At 35.9% G+C, this 15799-nt stretch overlaps 1 protein-coding gene across 1 annotated transcript in view; it reads right to left on the reverse strand.

Annotated features, from left to right (window-relative positions):
* Nucleotides 1-954: 954 nt before the first annotated feature.
* The window catches only part of csgalnact1a (chondroitin sulfate N-acetylgalactosaminyltransferase 1a), a 40884-nt gene continuing 26039 nt past the window's right edge, over nucleotides 955-15799 (reverse strand). Inside the window, exons 4-8 of the mRNA XM_026274583.1 lie at nucleotides 15290-15391; nucleotides 6577-6755; nucleotides 5157-5251; nucleotides 4594-4675; nucleotides 955-3248 (exon numbers count right to left, since the gene is read on the reverse strand). Of these exons, the coding sequence (XP_026130368.1) occupies nucleotides 2959-3248; nucleotides 4594-4675; nucleotides 5157-5251; nucleotides 6577-6755; nucleotides 15290-15391 (748 nt within the window). The 3' untranslated portion in view covers nucleotides 955-2958. The remainder of the gene's footprint in view (nucleotides 3249-4593; nucleotides 4676-5156; nucleotides 5252-6576; nucleotides 6756-15289; nucleotides 15392-15799) is intronic.

Raw genomic sequence — 15799 nt, forward strand, 5'->3', positions numbered from 1 at the left:
CTTATACCATTACATCTATATCATTCACGACTAGGCAATGACTGCCTGAGAAAAAATACATTTCACACACACACACACACACACACACACACATACATATTCATTTATTGTAACAGTTTTTAATATTAATTAGAGACAGAAGCTGGTGAGAAATATAAATAGTGAGTAGTAAGATCTAATATTTACAATAAAGTATGTAAAATTTATATTGTAATAATTTAATAGAAATATACAAGAAATAAATATTAGCAGTGTTTTATTGGAAAAGTAGTGCTTTATATTTAGGGAAAAAATGCTAATCATCGATACTCAAACGTCATTCATAACTCAATTTGAGTGTCCTATCAATATTGTGCAGCTTTATCATGACTTTTATCATGATGTAAATCTATCTTTACTTTGTTGAGCCTTTTTGTTGTTCCTCACAATGTCATATGAAATCAGTAAAAAAAAATATATATATTAAATTAAAAAAAAAAAAAAAAAGTGTATTGTTAAAAATGTTCAAAAATCACAGTACATAAGACAAGCCAAATAGATGTCAGGACGATTTATATTAATAATGCTATACTGCCATCTAGTGGTTCAGCCTGGACAAATCATTTTCATTCAGAGTCGATGGTGTTTTAGTAAATAATGACGTCTGAAAATCAGTGGGGGTTTTTCCTTCGTTTTATTCGGCTTTGTCCTAAAAAATTAAAAATAAAATCTAAATTACTTTTCATTTACAATAAATCAGAGAGAATTCGCTCCGAAACAAAACATTTGAAGAATACATAACATACAAGCATTGGGGTTTGGGGGTGAGGTTTAAAAAAAATAAAATAAAAAATATTGTCCCCCAATAAATAATTATATTAAACTATTCTGCACAGCACTAGGAGAAAAACAGAGTGCTTTGCACCCCGAAGTCTTATGTACCTGACCGGCTTGTATTCTGCCTGAACTTCAGTCAAATTAGGCTAGATTTGAAGATTATAAATTGTGCACAAATAAAAGTATTTGGAAGGGTCACTTAAATAAAGCCTCTTACAAATACTGATAATCTTCAGCACTCACGATACTCTTTTCAAACTAAATTCCTTGTTATATAAAACATCACAATTCTTTGTCTCTTTAGAGTCTAAATTAGAATGTGATTTTCTTAACTTTGATGTGTTGTCATATCGAAGTCCCCCTGTAAAACCATCAAGTCAAACTGACAGAAAGCATCACTAGGTGGCGCCACAACATTAATAATTCAAGGGGAATCAAATGAATCGCAGTTCTTTGAACCACTCGTCACATAAATCTAGATTTGTGCTTTAAATCCCTCAGTCATCTTCTCGCTCATCGATCCACAACGAAGAAACGACGTACCCATGACATACATTAATAGCAATAAGGCATTTTCACTCTTGTATTCAAAAAAAAAAAAAAGAAAAACACAAAAAAAAAGCTGACGCAAAGTCTCGTCTAAAAGTGATTTGTAAGTAGCCTATAGTAAAGAACACTTTCTGAAAGACTGCAGGTTATCAGTGTGAAGTGCATTACAGACTCATCATCTATAATACTGTGATCATATTGTATCATGCACAAGAGACTTGAAGGTCTTTCCTGCGCTCCCACACATGACTGTCTCGTCTGGAGGGAATGTGTGTGTGCTGCTCTGTTCCTGGTTATCTCAGTGTTTGGGTTTGTATTTGTGCGTGAGTCAGTTTGAGGCAGTGCTGTATAATGTCTTCACTTCCCATCTCATGCACAACAGACATGAACTCTGTCATTATTTACTCGCCCCATAGTGTCATGCCAAACCAAATGACTTTCTCTCCTCTGTGAAACATAAAAGGAGAACTTCTGAAGAACGCACAGGATGCTCTTTTCCATGCGAAAAGAAATCTCTTATGCTTACTGAGGCTGAATTTGTTGATCAAAAATACAGCAAAAAGGGTAATAATCTGATATATTATTCCAATTCAGAATATATTTTCAAATGTATTTATTCCTGTAACACAAAGCTGTATTCCCAGCATCATTACTCCAATCTTCAGTGTCACACTGTCCTTCAGAAATCATAAAAATATGCTCATTTGGTTCTCCGTTATTGTCAATTATTATTAGTGCTCAGTTATTAATAAAGATTCATATTAGTGTCTATGCTGAAGCCTTTTTTGCTGCTTAATATTTTTGCGGAAGCCCTGATACATTTTCTGCAGGACTTTTTGATGAATAAAAAGTTAATTGGACGGCATTTATTTTGAAATATAAATCTTTTGAAACATTGTGTCTTTTACTGTATTTTTTATCAAACAAATGGACACTTGGTAAGCGCAAGAGACTTCTTTGGAAAACAGTATCGGATTTATTTCAAAAACATTTGGATGGCAGTGTCCTGTCCTTATTTTTATACTATATTCCAGCACTTTTAAACCAATACAACTGAAACGGAGTCGACATCACCGATCAGTCTGATTCACGAACGAATCATTCAGACCGGTTCTGTGATGTGATTCACTAAAAAGATTCAATTCTTCAGAACGTTTCTCATCATCAGCATAATACTGGGCTTCACGTGGACTACTCTTTAATAGTGCTGTCAAATGATTAATCACGATTAATCGCATCCAAAAAAGTTGACGTTTTTGTCTATTTAATGTATAATATGTGTGTGTACTGCCTATAATATTATGTATATATAAATACACAAACATGCACGTAATTATATATATATATATTATGTAAACAAAAGCTCTTCTTTTGGATTCGATTAATCGTAATTACTCATTTGACAACACTACTTTTGAATGATTTTATGCTGTTTTTTTTCAAAGCTTCAGTCAATATAATACAGTAATAATACAGTGAAAAAACCACCAGAGCTCTGCTTCAACAGAACAAACTATGTCACAGAGCTTCATTAATGTTTTATTTTTGTGCCACCTGTCCCTTTAAGAGCACATTAAGAAGAGGTCACATCCCTCAAGGTTTTTTAGCTCCGCTCCGCTGCTTCTGTTTGCGGAGGTGTGCCTCGATCTCGTGTCTGAAGAGCAGCATGCCCAGCTGGCCGTGCGAGGCCTCGTTCATGGCTTTGGACTGCATGCACATCTTGTACTGGTCCGGAGGCAGTTCGTCAGCGCAGTGCTTCTCATGCCACAGGTGGAAGAGACCCCGTGACGGGGCGCGCACCACCAGCAGGTTACTGTGGAGGTACTTCCTGTACAGGTGGACGTCCTCGCCGCCCCAGCCCTTGATGTCCACATCGAAACCACCTGTAAGAGGAGGAGACCGTCAAAATGTGGCGAATGACCATCAGCATCATGTCATTTCATGGATTTACTTAAACAGTACAGAGGTGGAGCTCAAGCATTTAATGCCATTCTTTCTCAACATACTGAAATCGTTTTGTTCCCATTGACTTCCATTATAATTTCTAAAGTCACAGGAGTTTGAGTAAATTATGACAGATTGCACTTTTTTTTTGGGGGGGGGGATGGGGGGGTATTGTTTTGTGAATCTAACAGCAAAAAATAGTTTCAAATTTGACCAGTGTGTTGTTAATGTTGCCAGCTGTAGTAATAATAATAATTCATCCGCAGGAAGAAACTGTTCTTTCTTTGTTTACACGCATGTCCTGTTGTTGTTAAAGAGAAGCTTGATCTTTCCTCAGGACAAACAGCTGCTCCTGTAGTTTTGTCCAGGAATTGTTTGTCTGGATATTTGTATATTTTATATTTCCTATCTACACTACCAATAAAAACAAAATGTAGGTCAGTTTTTATTAAATGAATTAATTCATACTTTAATACAGCAAGGATTCATACCACTGATCAAAAGTGACAGTAAAGAGGCAAATCTATTTAATACGAATGATATTTCCTGAAAAAAGTATCACTATTACCACTAAAATATGAAGCAGCGCAACTGTTTTCAACATTGATGATAATAATCAGCATATTAGAATGATTTCTGAAAGATCATGTGATTCTGAAGACTGAAAAATGCTGAAAGTGAGCTTTATATCACAGGAATTAAAACAGAAATCAGTTATTTTAAATTGCAACAACATTCACAATATAAGGAATTTAATAGTATTTTTGAGCAAATAAATGCAGCGTTTGTGAGCATAAGAGACTCCTTTGAAAACATAAATCTTACTGATGCTTACATGATGTAGCTTATGTATTTGTTTAATTGTGCGTATAAATGAAGTATTGACTTCCTTAATGGAGCATATGGATTTTTGCCTTCTGTCTGTTGAGATGTCTGTTCATGTGTTTCCTGAAGTGCATAAACTCTACTAAACATCAGTATCTACATCAGCTCTAACTGTTGTATCACGTGATGATGTCACACATGTCTAGACAGGAGGACGGGGAAGTCGTGGGAACCGCTTGATTCCCACAGGTGGGACCTGTTCTCTTCTCATTGCATCTCTGCGTAAGTGTTTCATCTGCTTTCTACATTCAAAATGACCTTACATTTGGCTATAGGTCAAATTCCTTTATTTCTAAAATACCTGTGCTAGCAACAGCTGTTCTTAGTTACATTGATTTAATCTGCCGTATAAATGAATTTATTTCACGTTATTCAGCAGCTGCTTCAGAGGACGATTACCTATGTTGATGAAATCGGATCTGTATTGGCAGGTCATTCCGAAGCCAAAGTCCCTCCAGAAGCCGGTGTCTTTCTTAATGATCTGTAAAAGAATGAATCGTGATGAACACAGAAATACTCTTATATAGTCGTCTGCTGCTGTCTGCGGTCTCATTCACAGTCCAGAATGAACACTTGCCAAGCACCAAATGTGTTGCTTTTGGAGAGTAAATAAAACTGCCAATAAATCATTATCTGAAAGGATAAAAACTGGAAAAACTGCATTTTTTCATTTAAATATTGTAGTCATGTAAGAAGTATTACAGTAAGAAAGAAATCTAGCGAGTAAGAAATATTTCAGCTAATAGATTTTCTCAATTCAATCGGCGTGAGCAAGTGTGGCAAATGTCATTTTGGCCCCTGGTCTCATGTCAGCTTTCCGCATTATCAGTACATTTAATCATGCTCTTCATCATCTACACGCTCAGAATATCAATGCAGAACGAGCGTGATGACTGTGTTCCATCACAACGCATCAATTCATCACTTCAAACTTGATGAAGTATTTTAATGAGTTGCATTACCAGCTGCTGTTCCACAGGGGGGATGTGATCGCGACTGCCGTAGATCACAGCTGGGTTGTACTGGCTGAAGAGGACGGGGTAAAACACTTTCTTTCCTAAGACAGAGTCAGATCACACAGCTGCTTAGGATACGCATCAGTAGATGGTCTTTCAAAAGTTTGGGGTGGTCAGATTTTTTAAATGATTTTGATGTTCACCAAAGCTGCATTTATTTGATCGAAAACACAGTAAAAACAGTAATATTGTGAAATATTATTACGATTTAAAATAGCTATTTAAATGTTTGAATAGAGCTGTCAAATTAATCTTGTGAGATTAATAATGGTAAAAATAAACATTAAAATGATGAATGCATTGCAGTTTTGGTTACATATTTAGAGTATAATTTTTTTTATTATTATTCATTTCAATATGAATTTTTTTAATTCAACCCAATAATGTCCATTTATTAAATGCATTCCTGGCACATCTTTACGTCTATGTAAATATACATTAATGCATATTTTTTTTTTTTTTTTTTTTACACTAAAAAGTTTATGTGTAATAAATTAAATGCTGAATCTACATATTTCTTTCTAATGCTGCTTTTTATAATGTCTATTCAATGCTTTTCTCATTTAACACAACAATGACTTTCTGGAGGGGTCATATCTAAGCCAAAATTTTGACTAATTCTATTAATTAACCAGAAAACTACATTGATTAAAAACTCTAATCACTTGACAGCCCTAGTTTTAAAAGGTAATTTATTCCTGTGATGAAAAGCTGAATTTTCAGCATCGTTACTCCAGTTTACAGTGTCACATGACCCTTCAGAAATCATTCTTATTGTAAACGATAAAAAAATTATACATGCCATTAATGTCACTTTTGATCAATTTAATGCACTCTTGCTGAATAAAAGTATTCATTTCCTTAAAAACAATTCTTAATGAACCCCAACTTTTGAATAGTAGCATATACAACACATTTACATTTAAGCCACGCTTAATAATTTATATGACAAGACTCATTTATTTTACATAATGCTATGCACAGGTGCACTATTCAAGCAAAATATTTCACAATAAGAGTTTAGACTAGAGTATTTGAGCACTAAACAACATGCTTGTCCGTTGCTGCAGATCATGCTGATAGATGAGTGTGAATCTCTTCACCTGTGGTTAGTCTATTAGGCCACACTTGGAGAAGTGATTCATACATCAGCTAAATACCATGACAACAGCTGATTTAATCCATGCAGAAGTGGTGGGAAAAAGGAAGTTATTTCCGAGAGCAGCTCTAGCTGCATTTGAGTCAGAAGCCAATTGGTTCAATATATTGTTTCTAATGCAAAGCCATTTTTTAGTCTCCCAATTGCCAGATTGACTCAGCTCTGTAAGTACTGTATATATATATAGATATTCCTCTCTGCTCTCACCAGGCTGGGCATTCAGACGGCATGTGTTCAGGAAGTCGGCTGTGAAGAAGATGTCCACGTCACAGAAGAAGAGCAGCACGTTGCCTCCCTTCCAAGCACGAGCGCCCACATCCAGCCCTCGACCCCGAGAAAACTCCTCGTTCAGCTGAATCAGAGTGAAGTTATGGAAGTTCAGCTCCCTGAGAGCAGACACATGAACATCACACAACGTTCTCATCCATAACCATCAAGAACAGGACAATTATTACTCGTCAACCACGTCTCTGTGATATAGCTGCTATCTTAATGCAGAATAAAAAAACATTAAATAGTGAATGAAATGAAAAAAGGGTTATGCATAATACAATGTGTAATAAAGAGAAAAAAAACCTGACAGAATACCTGTAAAAAACAATACAGAACAATGTTAACAGAACAATGGGCCGTATTTCTACTGACTTTTCTTAGAAGACTACATTGCCACAAAAACTGAGCAGCAGTAAATATACAAATCTGCCGTTTTATGGAAAAACAGAAGCGTAAGATGTGCTGTGATTGATGGCGGGTGCAGATTTTACAGCGTGACCCGTATCATTTCTCACGGATAGAGAAAATAACAGGCATCCTCAGACAGAGCTGCGTGTATGTGACTATGAATACAATCAGCCACACACACACACACACACACACACAGAGATGATTAAAGTGTAATGTGCTGGGCTGGAGCCAAGCTGACATATAAAAGCATGATGCCACCACACACAGTGCAGATAATACCTGCTATTAAAGCCATACAGCTGTTTTAGCAGGAACAGGAAGAGCTACTTCCTTGATATTATTGAATCATGAACAATGCAGCTCCCACACCATCAAACACTCTAGTTTACAATAGAGAGATGTTCCATAAATCAAGGTGGTTGCTGTGTGTTTATATATATATATATATATAGAGAGAGAGAGAGAGAGAGAGAGAGAGAGAGAGAGAGCAGATAGGATAGACGAAAATGGTAGTAATATGAAATCCTGGAGCAACAAGCATTTAGCAAACACTGGAAAAATGCTTGTAAAGCACCTGTGACATGTGACTGCCCCACTTCTCTTATTGGCCCAATATAAAATATAGGCCAGCATGTCTGAGAGAAATAAAAAAACACCTACTTCCTGTGACCGAGATTCATAACCCACGAAAACATTGCTCCAACCAATGGGAGTTGTTTTAGATTGAATAAATACATACAAAAGCAGACATTGTTAACATACCCAGCCAAAAAAAATGTTCAAAAGCCACTGGTCGGGGCAGATTTAGGGCAGTTACAAATAGTAGGCAAACAAGATTTGATTTAAGTCACATTAGCGGAACAGATTTGGAATAAAGCCTGAGGCGTTTCAGCGTGCATGCATGTGATATTCAGTTTGCCATCAGCCAGAACAACATTCCAGATATTTCTTTCTGTGATATTGACTTGTTTTCAAAGACTGGCAACTGTCTAGGATACTTTTCATTCCAACAGTCGAGTTATTGCATTTTTCCATTTCACTTCGGCATTCAAAACCACACAGAGAAATTGCTTATATATACTTTTACAATATTATATACATATACATATATATATATATATATATATATATATATATATACACACACACACATTACATACATACATACAGACATACACACACGCACACATTACACACACATATATATATATACAATTTTACGAACTTTGCATTTCCCTATAAGACCCCAAAGATGGGTTTTGTTATATTATGCTAAATTCTGGAGACAAATTTTCCCCCAAACTATTCGTTACTGGCATGTCTGATCAGTTCAATGTGTTGTTTAATGGTGAATATTTAATAATGAGCACTTAGACTGCTCAATTTATGCATAGTGTCATCATCAGTATTCACGTCAACCAGGATTGTATAATGCAGTGTTACTTACACTCCTCTCTTCCCCTTCTCAAATGAACACAAATTATTAATGTGCATCGATTCACTTTGCCCGGCAGATACGGATATCACATCTACCTACTTTGCTCTGAGAGGACTGATGTGGATGGTCTAGCAGTGAAGGATCTCAGGATTCTTAAAGGAACAGTCCACACAAAACTGAAAATTCTTCATGGGAACAGATAGCATTGCATCACTCGCTCATCAATGGATCCTCTGCAGGGAATGAGAGTCCAAACAGCTGATAAAAACATCACAATAATCCACGACACCAGTCCATCAATTAATGTCTTGTGAAGTGAAAAACAATGTTTGTAAGAAACAAATTCATCAAGATGTTTTTATCTTCTGGCTAAAATACTCAGTCTATAATCCATCCATTTGTTTGGACTCTCATTCTGACGGCACCCATTCACTGCAGTGGATCCATTTGTGAGCCAGTGATATTATGCTAAATTTATCCAAATCTGTTCTGATGAAGAAAACTCATCTACATCTCGGATGACCCGAGGGTGAGAAAATCTTCAGCTAATTTTCATTTTTGGGTGAACTACTCCTTTATTAGTAATTGTTTGTGTGTAGCTTCAAGAGAACAAACATAACATCGTTAGTTAATCATTTATATAGTTTGTCATTTAATAATTTATTCAAGTCAGTTTTTTTCTATTTTCATATTTTATTTCCTTTTCTTGCTTTTGCAATGCTTGCTATTGTTGTTTAATCTCACAACTGTGTGGTTTATTTGCCTTCATAAGTTTCAATTCCATTTTAAGGTTTTTAATGTCAAAGGACAATGTGAAGCAATCATTTTCCATTGCTTTCGGTTTGGTATAATAACACTTGCATTTGTGCGGGTCAGACAAAATACAGGACACAGATTATTCAATAACCCTGCACCTTTTTCTCACCACTTCATCTCCTGCTTCCTGCTGTGTCATGGTGTCCTCTGTTAACTTCTGAGAACATGACAACATCGAAAAGTGTTTTAAGATCATATACGCAGAAGTTATTAAGTAGTAATACTTGATAGTTGATTATAATTGATTTACGCCACAGTGCAGAAAGCTGAAAAGGCTAAAGTAGTTTTTATAGCATTCTGAAAGGTTTTAAATCAACATCAATAGAGGTGTATACAGTAACATCTAGCAGAGATGTTTGAACACACATAAATCCTAAAACCGTTCAAGAGCTGCGATTCTTTTTGGAGATTTCGCAGCTGTAAACAATTAGCTATAATTTGTTAAAAGAGCTGTTAATGACTGGACTCGAGGCTGGAATCGTTTTTAAGGAACTGAAACAGCTAGCACTTGCTTTATCAGACTGATGGGAAAATCTTTCACAAGACATCTGTGTTAACCCAAGAACATGGAGATCAAAATACATAACGGCGAAGGGTTTTAATTTATGCTCGCAATACAATTTTATAACTCTTTCTAAAAGTAAAGCTTATTTCAGGATGTTTCAGTTATATTATAATTTTAATTAGCAAAGGATACTGCTCTGTTTAAGATTAAAATACTTGGCTCAAGACACACTTTACAGGTCAGGAATGTCAGGAAGCCTTAGACTTCAGGAAACGTGATGCCAATTTCATTGCACAGGACAACTACAATCATCAGGCGTACTTGAAAGAGTTAATCATACTTTGAAATCCAATTGGTAAAACATGTAATGACAGGATTAACATGGGTAGTTGCACTTCCATTAGCTCTGTTCATGAACTAAAAGCTGGACTGAAGGTTATTCAGTGTCATCATGCAGGATCTGGCTTAGGACGATGTGCATTTAAAGCCCTGGATAAAATGTTCATGTCTAGAATAACATATTGATTTGTGGATATTCTAAAAGTTAATTACAGCTGCATTCAATATCAAAACACCAACAGCTTCAGTCCATCAAGAGATATAAATACTTAGAAACTTGGAGACAAGAACATTTTGTGGCTATTAAAGGATTGTCTGATACCATTTCACTATAAAGCTTTAAGGTAATTAACCTAAAAATTACCGGTTATGCCATATAAATGCATATTAAAGCTGCGTTAGGGAACTTTTGACGCTCTAGAGGTTAATAAACAGAACTGCTTGCGTCTTGCGGAAGAACATCGTAGCCGGAACTACTTCTCTCTGTTTATGTCTATGAAGAATCACAAAGGTACTGGGTTACTCCGCCGCGGTACCCCCAAAGCAATCTAAAATAGTCCGAATATAAACACTTATTATAGGTGCACCCTAGTGATTTAGGACAGGCTAAAAACACGGTTTGGAAAATGGATTCATGGTGTACTCGCTATATATTATATACATTTCTCTACATTTTGAACACAAACAAAGTTACGAAACGCAGCTCTGATTGGTTGTTTTTTACCCGAAGCGATGGAGTTTCTGCAAATGGCAATAGGACACTGGGAGGAGCCAGAGGAGCTTGATTTTTTACACAGATTATCTGTCTCATATTCTACTGTCAGGACATAATGACAGGTTTAATAAATATGTAAAAAATATTTTTTTACAAAAGTTCCCTACAGCACCTTTTAGTCAGAGAATTATTATTATAATTTTTTTGTAGCACCCTATGTGGGCATAATTAGATAAAACTGTCCTGCTGTTCCAGTGTGTAGAAGAAATAAACTCATCTGCATCTTGCATACCCTGAGAGTGAGTAAACCATGCAAATCAATCAAATTAATTTTCAAGTAGAAATAATGCATGCAACACAACTGCACCTTTTACAGTTTGCAGTGATTAAGAGACATGCACACTGTTACTGATGCTGGTGATTCGAGGCAATAAAAGCGAAGGTGACTCTTGATGTGTTATGGTTGAGATGGTTTGGCGACAGTATGTGACAAAGTCAAGCTCAACTTGATGCAAACGAATAGTCAGCCAATGCAGCATAAAGTTTCAGCAACTGTCAGATACAGCAGGAGAGTGTGTGCCAGATGATGTTAACAGCAACTGTGAGCAATTTTCCTCTAAATGATTTTTCTCTGCCCACTTACAGGGACATAAACCACAAAGATGATGTGTGGAAAATTGTGTCAAAACTTGTGGGCATTCCAAGTGGGTTTGATTCATGGATTGATGATCATTCATCTTGTTTATGATATGATGCATAATCTACTGCAGCAATACATTTACAAATGCTTTTCCCTCTAGAATGTGAATTTTTACTTGCAAGAAACTGATTAATTGACAAAACAAAAAGACATTTCATTTTTAACTAGCAAACTGAATGCTGGTCAGATGTTGGACAGCTATGGCTCACCATTAGAAAATACTCAGTATGGATGAAAAAAAAAAGTCAAAGTCAAAGAGGTTCCCTTTGCTCATTTTCAGGTAGCTCTACAGCAGAAATGAGCTATGCTTTGAGTCGCTGGAAGACAAATCGTCGACCCAAACCATCTTTTGTTGCAGACTGCCTGAAGCTGTCTTTCAAAAACTTCTCGTAGTCTTCCATATTCATGATTGGTTTGACCCTGAGGAGATTCCCAGTTTCAATTGCACTGAAACATCCCCACAGCATTACACTCCCACCTCCATGTCTCACTCTGGAGATGGAGCTCCTATCACTTCTTACTCCAAACACAAGCAACATCTCTACAGACAAAGAGCTCTAGTTCTGTCACATCTGACCAAAGGACACGTTTCTACATAGTTTTTCTCCAAGTCGTCCTTCAAACTTCAGTCTAGCCAGTCAAACAGATCATTTCTTAAGAGGGATAATAATCTTGAGCTATTTTTTTTTTTAAATATAATTATTTTATACCTGGCAAATTGAAATAAATAAAGCTTTCTCCAGTTGAAAAATATAACAAGAAATATTGTGTTAAAACTCCCTTGCTCTGTTAAGTGATTAAAATGATTATGGAATAATTTAGAACTTAAAGGGGGGGGTGAAATGCTATTTCATGCATACTGAGTTTTTTACACTGTTAAAGAGTTGGATTCCCAAACTAAACATGGACAAAGTTTCAAAAATTAAGTTGTACGTTTGAAGGAGTATTTCTGTTCCAAAAATACTCCTTCCGGTTTGTCACAAGTTTCGGAAAGTTTTTTTCGAGTATGGCTCTGTGTGACGTTAGATGGAGCAGAATTTCCTTATATGGGTCCTGAGGCACTTCTGCCGGAAGAGCGCACTCCCGTATAGCAGAGCACTGAGAGCACAGACATTCACTGATCAGAGCGAGAGCGTCGCGAAATGTCACAAAAGGAGTGTGTTTTTGGTTGCCAGGGCAAGACAACCCTGCACAGATTACCAAAAAAAACAGCATTAAGGGACCAGTGGATGGAGTTTATTTTTACAGAGCATCAACGGAGTTGTGCAAGTGTTTGTGTTTGTTCCCTGCATTTCGAAGATGCTTGTTTTACAAACAAGGCCCAGTTTAACGCCGGATTTGCGTATCGTTTATTTCTTAAGGATAATGCAGTCCCACAAAAAAGGGTCACGATCGTGTGTTGGAACCGCAGGCGGTGAGTAAAACTGCTTCAAATATCTCTGCCTCCTTGTTAGTGCTTCCGCCTCCCATCGGAGACCCGGGTTCGAGCCCCGCTCGGAGCGAGTCCTTGCTGCTGCTGCTCTCGTTCAGTTTCATCAGCCTTCACAGCTGTCACAGCTTCCAAATGCTCTCAACACAAAAGCCTACTCGCGCTCGTGATTCTTTAGCTCCGCCCACACGTCACGCCTCCAGGCGCTCGTGTTTTTCCGGGAAAAATCAGTACAGACTATCTTTCTCTTATGAATATAATAAAACTAAAGACTTTTTGGAGTTATGATCGATGCAGTACTACTCTATAGGTACTCAAGATTAACAGGATATTGAGTGAAAACGAGCATTTCACCCCCCCTTTAAGTAGAACTTAATAAATCTTGAGTTGTATTTAAGGTAAATTCCTTTAAGAAATGAAGATACAAGCATTCGGGACCGTTGGGAAATTACAAACAATTAGCTCTAGACATTCAGGAGAGCGCTGGAATGAATAATCAGGAAATTGTGGTGAATCCACTTAGGCTGCGGTACAAAAAGAATTAAGCTCCCTTGATTTCTGCTCCACAGAGAAGCCACTGAATTCCCACAGAGGGAACAAGAGCTGTGCTGATTATTGGCCCTCCCTTATCCTGAGAGCTACAAGGCCATGATTGCTTTCCCGTTTCTCCAGCAAATCCTCTCCAGAAGTGTCCCTCTGTGTGGGAAAAACCTGCTCAGGGAAGATAGATCTGAAAAGCTCTGTGTCCAGTCGCATGTGAATGTTTCTGCATAAAGAGGAAAGCCATTCTCTTCCTGTGAATTGAGAGATATGTTATCCGCTGCAATGCAGCGAGGTTTCCAGCATGATCCTGGCTGGTTTCCAGGCAATCTACTGCTCCGCTGATTTCATCTGCCTCCGAGCCACATCTGAAGTGACCTGTTATTTTCACACTGGTCACTGCAGTCTAACAGTGCAGATTCACTGACCTCCAATCAGTAATCATGAGAGCGCAGCTGTGTGCCAGTGGGACTGATAATGACCAAGAGACACACAACATGTCTGCACAGATTTAAATATGTCTTATATATATATATATATATATTTCTATATACATTTTTATTTTTATGTTATTTTTAGTCAATTACTAGTTATCATAAGTACTAATTCATATTATTTGAAATCTTATTGGAAATATAATATAATATAATGTGTTATTGTTTTTTAAATATACATACATGTGCATATTTTTATACTTTCTATATATTTATGCTTATTATTATTATATATACATACATACACTAATTTATGCTTCTATATTTTTATTTTATTTATTATTATTATTATTAGTGTATTATTAGTTATTGTAAGTAATATTTCATATTATTTTCATATATATATATATATATATATATATATATATATATATATATATATATATATATATATATATATATGTATGTATGAATAATTCATAATATATCTGAATAATTTACTGTTGTGTATATATATATATATATATATGTATATATATATATATACATACACACACACAAACACACACATGCATACATATATATAATATATACATTTGTATACCTTCTATATTTATTTTTTCTATTATTAATTAATTATTATAAGTTTACTATAAGTAATATAATATAATATAATATAATATAATATAATATAATATAATATAATATAATATAATATTTAGTTTAACCAGCAGTTATTAAAGTCGTTTATAAAATTAATTAAATTACTGGACTGTAAAAAAGCAATATTACACTTGCAACTTTACATTTATTTAAATTACTTATTGAATTTAATATGTTTATTTAACATCTCTTTATTCATATATTTATTGCAATGTATATTACATATATTTAATATCACTCACAAATGTATGTAATAGAAATTCAAGTTGCCTCTGTGCATTTGATTATTACGCAGTATATCACCATCATCTTTTATTAATACAGCTCGTTCAGCATTTTAATATATTCATGAAGATGAGCATTTTAAGTTTGCTTGATCTATAAATTAAAGGAATTATTCATGCTGGTTAAAACTTGTTTCTGTCTGTGTAGACTCTCTGGTAGCAGAGGCTGAGTGTGTGATCGGTTTGAAGACCCACAGTTCAGACAAAACCCATAATGCACTGGGAAAGAGATTACTGGAAGGAACTTATGACACCCCTCAGGTTCCTTTTTATTTAACTGTCATCACCTCAGCCTTATCTCTTCCTATATGTGGGTACACATACTTCCGCACACACACACACACACACACACACACATATTATTGTGCCATACCTCGAAGTGTTCTCCAAGGTTCCCTTGACCTCATTCATCTGGTCCTTTCCAAAGTATACCACGGTAAGGTGCACCCGGCCATCCTGCTTCACACATACCTCTCTGTAGACACACACACACACAGACACACACACACACACTTGGGTCAGCAACCTCCACTGCACCAACTCAAAAGAAACATTTTACTGTCTGATAAAGAGAACAAATATAGTGCAAAATAGATAGATTTTCCCCCAAAATTTCCAAGGCACTCATTAAAAACAATTCATTAACCATAACTAAGACATTATTACTCAACATAATAAAAATAGTTTGCATCACTGCAACAAAAAAACTACAAAGAATTGTGGGAAGAGTAGGCATCATAAAACTACAGGGCAGCATAATTATGACCATTATAAATCCATGAAAACATCGCATTGAGAACAGTGGAACAAAATAAAGCAAAACTGAGTCTGAAGCATGAGAGAAGACAGTGTGGCAGATTTGGACAGGATATGTTCACCCTAC

Source organism: Carassius auratus, chromosome 10 (assembly GCF_003368295.1).
Source record: "Carassius auratus strain Wakin chromosome 10, ASM336829v1, whole genome shotgun sequence".
Lineage (NCBI taxonomy): Eukaryota > Metazoa > Chordata > Actinopteri > Cypriniformes > Cyprinidae > Carassius > Carassius auratus.